Raw genomic sequence first — 11,829 nt, forward strand, 5'->3', positions numbered from 1 at the left:
TTAACACACCATTTTTAATGCCATACTAGGTACTGCCCCACAAATTTCAGTTCACTTTCATATTTGATAACCTCAGTTTAACTGATTCCCTTTGAGACCAAGAGCAGCAAACTCGGTGATGTACTAAGGTAAAACTCAGCTTCCCTTCTGCTCTCACTCACAGATTCAAGCTGGCTCACGTTTAAATGCATTTTTAACCCCACTGACTCTGCACACAACACGCCCTGGAGCCCCATTCTCCATAATGACACTGTAAAAGACAGAAAAGCCTGGATAAATCTCACTTAAAACTAGACAGAGCAGTGCATTAGTGACAATGTCAGCCATCCTTCAAACAAGCTGTGCGGGCACAGGAAGAACTACCTGCTGTGTTCTGCCTGGCCTGGACCCATGTCCTGGTTAATACCAGCACTGCTGGTTCCTTGGGAAACCCAACAGAACCACAATGGGTCTGTGCCACGTCCCTGCCCAAGGGCTGGGGATGGCTGAGAATGGGTAAGGATGGCTGGGGATGGTTGAGGATGGCTGGGAATGACTGGGATGGCTGGGAATGACTGGGGAGGGCTGAGAATGGGTAAGGATGGCTGGGGATGGTTGAGGATGGCTGGGATGGCTGGGATGGCTGGGGATGGCTGAGGATGGCTGGAAATGACTGGGATGGCTGGGAATGACTGGGGAGGGCTGAGAATGGGTAAGGATGGCTGGGGATGGCTGGGGATGGCCCTGATGGCTGGGGATGGCCAGTTGGGGACAGTACCTTGCGGTATTTGACAAAGTAGGCGTTGATGGGCAGGCCCCCAGCGCGGCCAGGCCTCCACACCAGGCTGTAGGTGTCCGGCTTTGGTGTCTGTGGGGGGCTCAGGATGATGGGGGCCTCGGGCGGGGCGGCCGCGCTCGACACTTTGTCCATCGCAGCCACATCCAGGGGAGATTTTGTTGGAGGTGAGCTCGAAAACGCCGTTTCTGCACCAAAATCAGCGCCACTCTCGTCGCTCTGGGCCAGCTCCAGAGGAGCTGTTTCTCCTGCTCTCGTGCCAGTTGCTGAAGGAACTGCAAAGGGAGGGTCTGGTTACATCCCCACGATGACGTACGTTCACCCCACGCCGAGGGGACGCTAAATCATTTCAGAGTGACATTTCCAAACAAGCCCTGCTGCAAAACGCCAGGTCCAGAGGTGTCCACACAGATCTGAGCCTGGTGCCAAGCTGTGGCTTGGGTGTTTTTTCAGGGCACAGCAGTGGGGTTCGGTTTGTTTTATTTGGTTTGGTGTTTTTTTCACAGCAGCAAAGAGAGAAAACCTGAAACTCAAGCTCTACAGGCACAGTTTGACTGTATCTCCACTAAATTAAGTCATGGAAATGCATGTTAAAAGAAATAAATAAGTATATAGCTAAATTTGTGAGACAAACAGAGTAATTTGTACACCAATGTACAAGGAACTTTTCATGGCCTGCACTGGCATGCACACAAGAGGACATTCTCCTACTCCAGTTTCTGAGGTTTTAGCTGTAATTTAGAGAAGCTTTGAAAGCTGTACAACTCAACTACTTCATTTGAAAATTTATGCTGAGAATAAACTCAGTTTACAGGAAGATCTATGTGCAACTTAATACCAACACATTTCTAGAAATCCTTCTCCAGCCTCCTCCATCCTATTTACTTTTGCTGGTATGAAAAAGAAATCTATATAGTATCAGTCTAAAAGAGGACATAAGACAAAAAAAAAAAGCCCTGTTTGGCTGATGCAGAGCTCTTCAGAATTCCAGGCAGGAAAAGGGTGGCAGGTTGGACATCTGAGATTATCCAGGACAAGAAAACATCAGTATTTAAAGGCAGAAGGTTTGGGAAGCAGCACAGCTCCTCAAGGCTGCACACGGCAGCAGCAGGACAGCCAGATGTTCGGAGCCCTGTCCGTCCTTTCAGATTTGTGTAGGTTTATGTTACGTGCCGGGGTCTGGAAGGGGAAGGGAATGAAGGGAACTTGGTTTACAAAACAAACAAATTCCTTGGTAATGTAAAGCCTAGGCAGTGTTAGCCTGGCTGACTCAGATTCCTTCAAACCTCCATTAAAATACCAGCAGCAAGTGTGGCTGCTATTTTTGGCCACTTTTTAAAAAGCTGGGAAGGAAAGTTCTCTTTTCAAATTGAAGACACGCTCTCGGCAAGCATTCCTTGTTTGTTTCTTCTCATTTATTTAGCAATGCCACAAAATTCGGAGACAGGAAGAAGGCAACAACGTGGGGAGGATGTCCCCAAAGCCCAGATGGTCTTAAAATGCCAGACACTCCCAGAACAATCCCCTGAACGAGAGGGTATCTCTGCTGTCAGTGGAGCAGCGGGAAGGGCGTGATATTGGAAAAAAATGGGAGGAGGTGGAAGGCCCTGAGCACTGTGGTGGACCCCGAGGATGTGGGTGGGCACGGTTTGGTTTGACGCCTGCTGGCACTGGGGACACACACTCTTGGAGTGGAGAATGAGTTGTGGTTTCAGCTGGTGACAGCAGACCCACAGCCAGCACTGTGTTCATTGCTCCAGGAGGGGAGTGAGTCGTCAACAACTGCTGGGTTGTTGTATTTTTGCTTTGGAAAACAAGCCCCGGGTAACAATTCCCATTAAGTAATTCAGATCTAAGCTCTTTTTGCAAAGTTTCTGGTATAATTACTACCCATATAACCCAGCACATCGGCCTTCTCTCTGCTGCTGTGTCATTATGCAACTTTTTTTGGCTGTTGCTCTCAGTGCCATCCCTTTCTCCTTAGCCATGGAGATTTTTCTTCCTCAGCTTTCCAATCCCACTGAGATACACCAGCAGCACTGAGCTGAGTCAGGCCAAAGGCTGCATAAACCCAAAATCCTGATCCCACCAGCAACCAGAGAAGGACTGAATGTCCTAAATTTGGGCATTAAAAAGAATGTATTCATAGAATCTTAGAATGATTTAAGTTGGAAGGGACCTTAAAGGTGCTCCAGTTCCATGCCCCACTGAGCTTCCACCAGGCCAGGCTGCTCCAAGCCCTGGCCTCAAACATTCCCAGGGATGGGGCAGCCACGGCTTCTCTGGGCACCCTGTGCCAGGGCCTTACCACCCTCACAGGGAACAATTCTTTCCCAGTATCCCATCCAGCCCTGCCCTCTGCCAGTGGGAAGCCATTCCCTGTGTCCTGTCACTCCAGGCTCTTGTACAAAAACCTTCTCCTGCTCTCTTAGGCATGAGAAGGGGGTCTAAGATCTCCCCAGACCCCTCCTCAGGGTGAACTATCCCAACTCTCCCAGCCTGGCTCCAACTCACACATCCCATAACACCCACTACTCTTCTGCCTGCTGTTGTTTCTCCCCTTCAGCTGCCTCATTTTGAAGGGGAAGAGCCCTCACTTTTTCAGCCTCTCCTCCTGCAGAAACCTTTCCCAGCCTGTTGTGTTTCACAGCACCTTTGCTTGTTCTCCTGACCAGGGTACAGCCACAGGCTGCCGTGCCCTGGCTGTGCCCTGGGTTTTATCTCTGCTGTGCAAAGAGCTCACATTCCCCAGGCACTTCTTCCCTGCTTCTTTAACAGCCAGAAGATCCTCCCTGCTTTGCAAGCTCTCCAAAATACCTCAGCACAGGCTGGGAAAACCCTCTGAAAACCTGGGCAAGGCACACCAGTGAGGTCACCCACACCTGGCACATGTTTCACATTAGGACTTCTCAGAGCTTCTCTAAGGTTTTTGTTGGGACCAACTTCAGCCCATTTGTCCCTGAAACACCCACCTGTGTAGACTAAATGGTCCTTGTGTTTTTCACTCCCTCTCCTGCTACTCAGACTCCCTGCAGTGTATTTTTTTCTCCTTCATTTCCATTAGGTGAAGTTATTTGGGAGATTTAACCTTGTGTTCAGTAGCTCTGGGAAGCTCCTGCCATGCAGGCCAACCCCACAACTGTCTAAAAAAGACTCAGAAAAGGGAGGGCCGTGGGTACAGCATCCAGAGGCATCATTTTACATTTTGGTGGTTTCTCACTATGATGGCAGCTGAAGTTGTCCTTGCCTGCTGTAAGACCATGCAATGAATCACAGCCTGGAATAGATCCAGCAGAAGGAAAGAAAAAAAAAAAAAAGATCTATTTTTCAGCCAAATGGGCTCTCTTACTGTGTGCTGGGACAAGGCAAATTACGGGGCTGGGTATTGAGGCTGAGAGGTGCTTAAGCTGATCCTCCTACCAAAGAAATGCGGTGGAATTTCAGCTGAAGTCATTCAGGTGCTTCAGAAGTGTTACCTGGCAGGAATTCTTCATTAAACAGCTGAGTGTCTGAGCATGTCTTTGGCATGGCTGGGAGCTGTTCTAAGCCCCTAACAGCTCCCAGAAAGTCCTCAGGGACTTTTATATCAAAACCAAATGCCTTAACCACCCTCTGCACCATAATCAGCAGCCAGTACAACATATTAGAAACCGATAAAAGTTAATAAACAAAGCATTAAAATTGAACTCACTGCCATAAAATTCTGAGGCAAAGCAGTGGGATTTTTCTCTTTAACACAGGCTGAATTCTGGGATGATATTTAGTTTCGTGTTTCCACTCAGCAAGGTCCAAAAATAACTGATTTATAAAACTACATGATGGGATCACTTTCTTGAGGTTTCTTCTTTCTTTTTTTCCCCTAAGTGAACCTTTAAGCATCTTTTCATGTTATTTACAGGAGTTTTAAACTCTAACCAAAGAACTTTAAATATGGGGCCACATATTTCCCACTGACCTGAAATCTCCCTGCCATTCAGCTAAATTAACTAAGGCAAGGTGCTGAAAGAGCTGAGAAACTTAAATAACTTCATGTAACTAAAAATCTGTATCTCAGTTCTTGTGAAGGGAACTTAGGGGAGCTCAAACCTGATATTAATGTCACATAATATTCCAATGTGAGGAAAGGCTCTCTGTCTTGCTTTAGTATAAGTACTGTTTTTTCCTAGTAGCAATTTCAAGAAATAGATAAAAAAATACCACCCTTGGACATTTTTTATCACAAGAAGATGCTCAGTCTATGCAATGCACACAGCATTCCCCCTTTGCCTGAGGTGGGAGGGAGGAACTGCTCCATGAAGACAACTAAGACTCCTCTGCTTCCCTTTCCCGACACTCCACCCCACCCACCCACCCATTTCTTATTTTGAGGCATTTCTCACCTCAACCAGGGAGTCAAGAGGGCTCAACTTACGGACTGTGAGGAAGGCTGTGGCCAGGGCAGAGCCGTGCTCGTTGCTGGCCTCGCAGCGGATCTCCCCGGCTCGCTCAGGGGTGACGCTGCGCAGGCTCAGGGAGCCCCAGCCCAGGAGGGGCCCCGAGGGGCAGGAGGGCTCTGTCCCTGCAGGGGGAGGGCTCTGAGGTTTGGGGTGAAGCCCTTGGGAGGGGTGGCTGATGATGAGGCCTCTGCTGTCGTACCAGCGGATCAGAGGAGCGGGCAGGCCGGTGGCAGTGCAGGACAGGGTCACGTCCCCACCGGCCACCACGGTGGTGTTGGCTGGGGAAGAGATGATGACAGGGACAGAGCCTTTGCCTGGGGGGAAATACAACCAGAGAATTAATTCACCTAAGGGATATGACACTTAATGCCAGAACAAGTCAATACAATTTAAAAAACCACATGTGGCTCTTTCTAACCATTTTAACAATTATTTCCCCTTCCAGACTGAAGAGATCAGCACAGACTCCTCCTAAGAGAAGGCTGATAAAAACCTACACTCCAACTACATTTTAAATTCTCTAAATTACACTTCAAATTCCCTAAATTATCCAAAAGACTTGACTGTCAGTGAGGAAAACAGTGCAGGCAAGACTGGCTTAGTCCACTCCACACACACAGAGGCCACGAAATCTCTGCTCAGCCGGGCTCTGCACAGCTCACACCAACCATAACTGCTCCAGAAAAGGTTCAAAGCTTCTGTTACATGTGACAGAGAGAGAACAGGGACAGCAACAGCCTTGCCAGCATCCTTGTGCCAGCAGAAATCTGGGTATGAGAAGGTATCTTAGACAGAAAAGAGATCAAAAAGACTACTGGTACCTGATCTTGCCAATCTGATAGAGGGGAAATGTGCATTAACTCCAAACCTGATGATTGTTGTGTAAACTTGATTATGGAACAGGCTTAACTACTCAGCAGCCAATACTACTAGGAGTACCAGCTCATCCAGCACAACAGGATCCTGATTCTATTTAAGAATAAATCGCATCAAATCCAACCATAAGCTGATTTGATTGCAGCTGATAATCCAGGTTTTAAATATCAAGTAGCCACACTACCCCAGAAATCCCTACATCTCTTAAAATCCAGCTGAAATCACCTTCTTTGTAAGATTAGTGGTCAGAAACAAATTAATACATAATCTTAGGGGAAAAAAAAACCCACAACAGAATAAAGCTTAAAGTCTAAATGAGTAATGTGAGTTCTTGAGGGCTGCAAGTGCTCCTACCTGGCTGGACACGGAGTCTCCCTGTGGAGTGCACAAAGCCAATCCCATTGTCTGCCACACACTGGTACAAGCCAGAGTCCTCTGGGGTGACCCCACAGATCCTCAGGTGGTGCCCCGTGGGGATATGTCGTGGGGAGGGCTGGACAGGAGCTGCATTGTGCAGCCAGGTGAGGGTGGGAGCAGGGCTGCCACCAACGTCACACCAGAAATGGACGTTCGCTCCAGCAGCCACAGTTTGGTCCTGCAGCCCCCTGGAGAGTGAGGCAGGTTCTGGAAAGGGAAATGATTCCACATAAATGACTTAGGCTAAGTCCTGAAAAAAGCTGCTGTGTGAAACATTACACAGGCTTATCACATCCCAAGCCTGAGAAAGTACCACAAACTGCACAGCCTGAAGCTGGTTTTCACACACGTGGGCTTATGTGAATGGTTTTTCCCTTTTATTTCAACAGCCACATGTTTGCATTAATCTTGTAAATAAAGCACTTCTATTTTCAAAACAATTAATTAGTGACATCCCCCAAAAAGAGGTATGTTGTGTGTCAACACCCTGTTTTCTAAGTAAATTTAACACACACATTTTAAAACCCAAACAAAGTCCGTCATGAATGCAGAAAAACTCAAATACCAGGAAAATCTGCTACAATGGAAACGGGAGGTGAGGAACAACTAGCAGCCAAACAAAAGAGGCCAAATATATGTTTCTTTTGCTTTTGTTTAGCTTCTCATCCAAACATATCACCTTCCCTTGCCAGATTTTTGTTCACATATAGCCTCAAAAGAAGCAAAGCTGGTCCCTGGCACACTACTGACACTGGCACTCTGTAGGAAAATAAATGGATCAGTTCTTCCCTTGGAGTTTGTTATCCTTCACTGTTTCATTATTTCAGACTGCAAATGGTTTGAAGAGATAAATAATTACGGATTTTAACTTGGGAGAAATGATGGGATATGGTCATTATAAACAGATCCCTAGTCTTTATTTTAACATGCTTAAGGCTGGGAAAGAATGCAAGGCTGTTTGGAAGCACATGCCAAAACTAGCAGGTAAACGAAGGGTACGTTTGCTGCCTGGGTGTGAAAATGTCTTTACTTCTTACCAAGCACAGTAAGCGAATAGTTAACATATATAGCTGTTCTAGAGTCACTTCCCACCACGCAGGAGTAATTCCCAGCATCCGAGGGCTCCAGCCGGTCCGTCACCAGGTGAGAGTGCAGCAGCCTCCACCTGCCTCTCCTCGGCACATCCCGGCCGTCCTTCACCCAGCGGATGGGGGCTGGAGCTGACCCACTGACCACACTGACCACACACTCCAGGGTCAGGGCGCTGTGCCGGGGCACTGCCAGGCTCTGGGGAGCCAGAGGGTGGAGGATGTGGGGGCCATGTGAAGAAGGGCCTGGAGGAATAGAAATTAATCATGAAATATAATCACAGAATGGTTCGGGCTTCTGGTCACCTTCCACTAGACTGGGTTGTTCCAAGCCCTGTCCAGCCTGGCCTTGAACTCTTCCAGGGATGGGACAGCCACAGCTTCTCTTGGCAGAGACCCTCACAGGGCCTCACCACCCTCACAGGGACCTAATATCTAATATAAACTTACTCTCTGTCAGTGCCATTCCCCCTTGTCCTGTCACTCCAGGCCCTCTCTCTCTATTTTTCTTGTAGGCTCCTTTCAGGTACTGGAAGGTCACCATAAGGTCACCCCTAAACCTTCTGTTGAACAATCTGAACAATCCCAATTCCCTCAGCTTGTCCTTGCAGGAGAAACCAATGAAGGTTTTAAACCACACCCTCCCATGCCATTCTCTGCCAAACACTGCACTGGGGACTGAGCACGATGTTTTAACACTGTCCTCAAGAAGTTCTGCTCCAAAATAGATTTAGGGACAGAAGTATTAGCAGCATTCCTTTTCCAAAGGTGACTGTCTGGGATTTGAAAAGCAGTCACGCTGCTCCTCCACAGTAAGAGGAAATAAGAACTGAATGTGCAAAGAATGCAGGAGAGATCTTACATAATACAGTGTTGGAGGCACTGATATGCCCTTGCTAAAAACCTTAGGGATGTTATTTATTCTGTTTGAACTGTATTAATTCTGGAAAGCTGAACTGAATACTCACGTGTGACTGTGAGCTTCCGTCCAGTGAGTTCTACTCTGAGGTCGTGAGTAACTGGGTTGTACACTGCACACTTGTAGGAACCTTTGTCTTCTAAAGATACATTCAAAATTTGCAGGTTTCCAGATGGAAGAATTAGGTAGTTGTCTAAACAAGTGGGGAAGGCAAAAAGAGGATTAAATTTGATTAAGTTTCAAAAGATTTTTGTTATTTTTAAAGTTCATTTGCCTGCTATACCTATTTATACTACACATACAATCACAAAGACATCACCATGCAAAGGAGAGTCATTTCCAAGGGCAAGCTTAGATTTGCAAGTTCTGCAAGTTTCCAGAATTTTTTTTTCCTTTACATTCAAAGAAAAAACTTCAGACAAGCTTTTGTTGGACAGTTACATTGCACAAAACACCTCACCTGTTGATTGTTCCAGCCATTTCCCCCGCACTTGGAAGCGAACCTGTGCTTTGGGGTGACTCTCTGGCACCTTGCACCCGATGAGAGCTGTGCCTCCTTCCTCTGCTGCAACAGCAGCTGGCCCCAAAGGATCAAAGTCAGCTAAACCTGGAGAGAGATGGGAACAGGGTAAGAGCAGCCATGGCCTGGGAGAGGGGAAGGGCAGTAAGCTCAGTATTTGTGTTCAGAATACAGTTGGTTTTATGTTGATCATCTGTGAGGCAGGCAGAGAGCTCCCAGCACCTTCCTGTGTGCTGCCAAAACCTTCAAGGGAGGAGGGAAGTGTGAAAGCTGCCCTTCTACTCCCTCCATGTTCAAACTTCTTTGAGGCTGTGAAGTTTTCCTATGTTGGCCACCCTTGGAGCTCTCTTGAGAGGGGCTGGCCATGGGTCAGTACTTTACCAAAACACTTATAAGAGATTTTCCTCCCAAGGGGATTTTGGACATGCTCCATAGATGAGGTACCCTTCCAGAGAAATCACTCAAACCCTGCTTGACAAAGGCCTGATTCAGACAGCCCACAGATCCCAGGCAGACAAATCATGCTCATGCAGGAATACTGTCCTCCCATTCTCAGCACTGCATTGTCCTTTCCATGTGGAACACATTGTCTTTCCTCTTCCAAATCCCTCAAGGTCACGTAATTTACAGATCAAACGTCAAGGCACAGATTGATCAGAACCAGTGCAACTAAGAGAAGGGAAGCTGTCCCTAAGAGGAGAGAAGACTGTCTCTACCTGAAGAACATCAACACTGGTTTGATCATATCAAATTAAAATGAAAATCTGCAGCTCCCACTTATTCTCAGGGAACAACTCCCACAGATTTCTCCTCAACTCTCAAGTGCTCTTCTGCAATGGCATGCCAGCTCAGCTGCTCTTTCAACATCCTTTGTGAAGGGAAGCATTTGGAAATCTTGTCTTTTCCAGCCAATTCATGGAAATGAGTATTATTTCATTGAATAACATTTGTGTTTGCTGAAGGAGACCCTTGAGGTCTTCAGCTTGAAATGAGGCTGACACCACCACTAAATCCATCAGGTATGGTTTAGTCTAGCTAAGGCTTTAAAAACCTCCAAGGATGGGGATCCACAAGCTTTCTGGGGAATATGTTCCAGAGCTGCATCACCTGACAGATCTCAGATGATGTAATTAAAAAAAAAAGGGCAAGAAATGTATAATCCATCATATTGTACTGGCTGAGGAAAAAAAACCACCAGAGAACATTTTGATCTAGGAGCTTTCTAAAAGTCAAAGAACAAACCATACAAGCCAGCTGAGATCTATAGAATTGGAAAGGAGCAAAGCACAGAAGTGCAGGTGAACTTACTGGCCATGGACACGGTGGCCGGCCGGCTCCGCACGGCGCCCACGGCGCTGCTCGCCACGCACTGATAGCGCCCACACCTCGCCGGGCTCAGGGACACGATTGTCAAAGATCCTGGCTGCATTTCCACTTCTCCCACCCTGCTGTCCAGAGGTTCCCCATTAAACAGCCAGGAAATGCCAGCTGTGGAGGGCTCGGCAGAGCAGCGGAGTTGGACGGGCTCACCAGACTTCTGGACAGTAGATGAGGGCTCGGAAATAAAACGGGGAGTTAAATCTAAAAGGAAAAATATACATATACTGAGTTAGAGACCAGAATTTTGCATGGAGACAAGTGATAAGGTTAACAATGTGCTGATTGGAAGGAAAGACTCACCATATAAAGGGTCTCTAAACTCTGAGTTGCAAGTGATACTCAAGCAAAGGAACTCAGGAGAGATTCCTGCTCGCTCTCAAACACTGGGAAAACGTCAAGATTCAAACCCCACAGAAGGGGTAACAACAATTAAATGGAGGTAGGTGCAGTAAGGGGGAGGTACATCCCCAAGGGTGCACCAGGCAGAGGCATCACACTTGCCAGGGCCAGCAAAAATTGCAATCCCACTGGATTTATCCAGAGGAAAAGAGCACCCGTCACCTGAAGAGATGGAGCACAGGAACACGCAGCTGTAGCTGATCTGTCCCATATGAAGCAGGCCCGGACGTGACTTGTAAAATGCTAGAAATGGCAGGAGCCTGCCAGGTATTTACACAGAACCGTCTCCGAGTCTGCAGAAATAATTAAAAATAGCCGGATAAAAAAAGCTGGACGAACAGCAAAGGCTCTTGCTAATTCCAAATACATGGACTTCATCAGGACAAGGATGATGAATTGGGCATCCATTATCTTTACTGAGTAAAGATGAACAGAAACAGGAAGAGCTGCTAATAAATAAAAGGTTCAATTCCACAGAACTTGGTTATGAGAATCCATTTATTTGCCAGGAGAAAATTCCTGCTTGTTGGAAGAGATTTTTTCCTATCCTGGCCAATGAAACACTGGGAAGTGTTTCCATTTGTTTTCTATTGAATTCCCCACTAAAGATTTTGCATGAAGGAAGCAAGCAAAAGGCAATTAACACCAGTGATATTTAATTAGTTAGTAATATAAATTAGGAGAAAAAAACTAACTTAAAAATAAACACATTGGCAGGGAAAAACAACTTCTATTTTGTAAAGGATCTAAGGAATTCCAGATACTACGGGTCAAGATGATATTAAATGACATCCAAGTCAGAGACAGTTTTCTTATAGGTGGGGCCCTGGGTTCATGCTTTTCTTCTCAAGTCAGTCCATCCCAGCTCTGGTTATGAGTTTCAGATGAGAAACTGCACATTTTTAACTGAACCATAAACTATCTGCATAAACATAAAATAAAACTGGAAATTAAAGTGTGGCTTCACTTAACGAAAAAAGATGAAATCCATAAAAATGGTATCCAAGCATGTCGCAGGA

The 11,829-nt window shown here is 46.6% G+C and overlaps 1 protein-coding gene across 2 annotated transcripts in view; it reads right to left on the minus strand.

Annotated features, from left to right (window-relative positions):
- CDON (cell adhesion associated, oncogene regulated) overlaps positions 1 to 11,829 on the minus strand; it is a 53,236-nt gene that overhangs the window by 21,633 nt on the left and 19,774 nt on the right. For both annotated transcript variants that reach the window (XM_083878224.1, XM_083878223.1), the window contains 7 exons: positions 10,340 to 10,612; positions 8,972 to 9,118; positions 8,561 to 8,704; positions 7,542 to 7,838; positions 6,442 to 6,711; positions 5,187 to 5,525; positions 758 to 1,050 (listed from right to left, as the gene is read on the minus strand). In XM_083878224.1, coding sequence (XP_083734350.1) covers positions 758 to 1,050; positions 5,187 to 5,525; positions 6,442 to 6,711; positions 7,542 to 7,838; positions 8,561 to 8,704; positions 8,972 to 9,118; positions 10,340 to 10,612 — 1,763 coding nt within the window. The remainder of the gene's footprint in view (positions 1 to 757; positions 1,051 to 5,186; positions 5,526 to 6,441; positions 6,712 to 7,541; positions 7,839 to 8,560; positions 8,705 to 8,971; positions 9,119 to 10,339; positions 10,613 to 11,829) is intronic.

The sequence above is a fragment of the Zosterops lateralis genome (genome assembly GCF_965231275.1).
Source record: "Zosterops lateralis genome assembly, chromosome: 25".
Classification (NCBI taxonomy): domain Eukaryota; kingdom Metazoa; phylum Chordata; class Aves; order Passeriformes; family Zosteropidae; genus Zosterops; species Zosterops lateralis.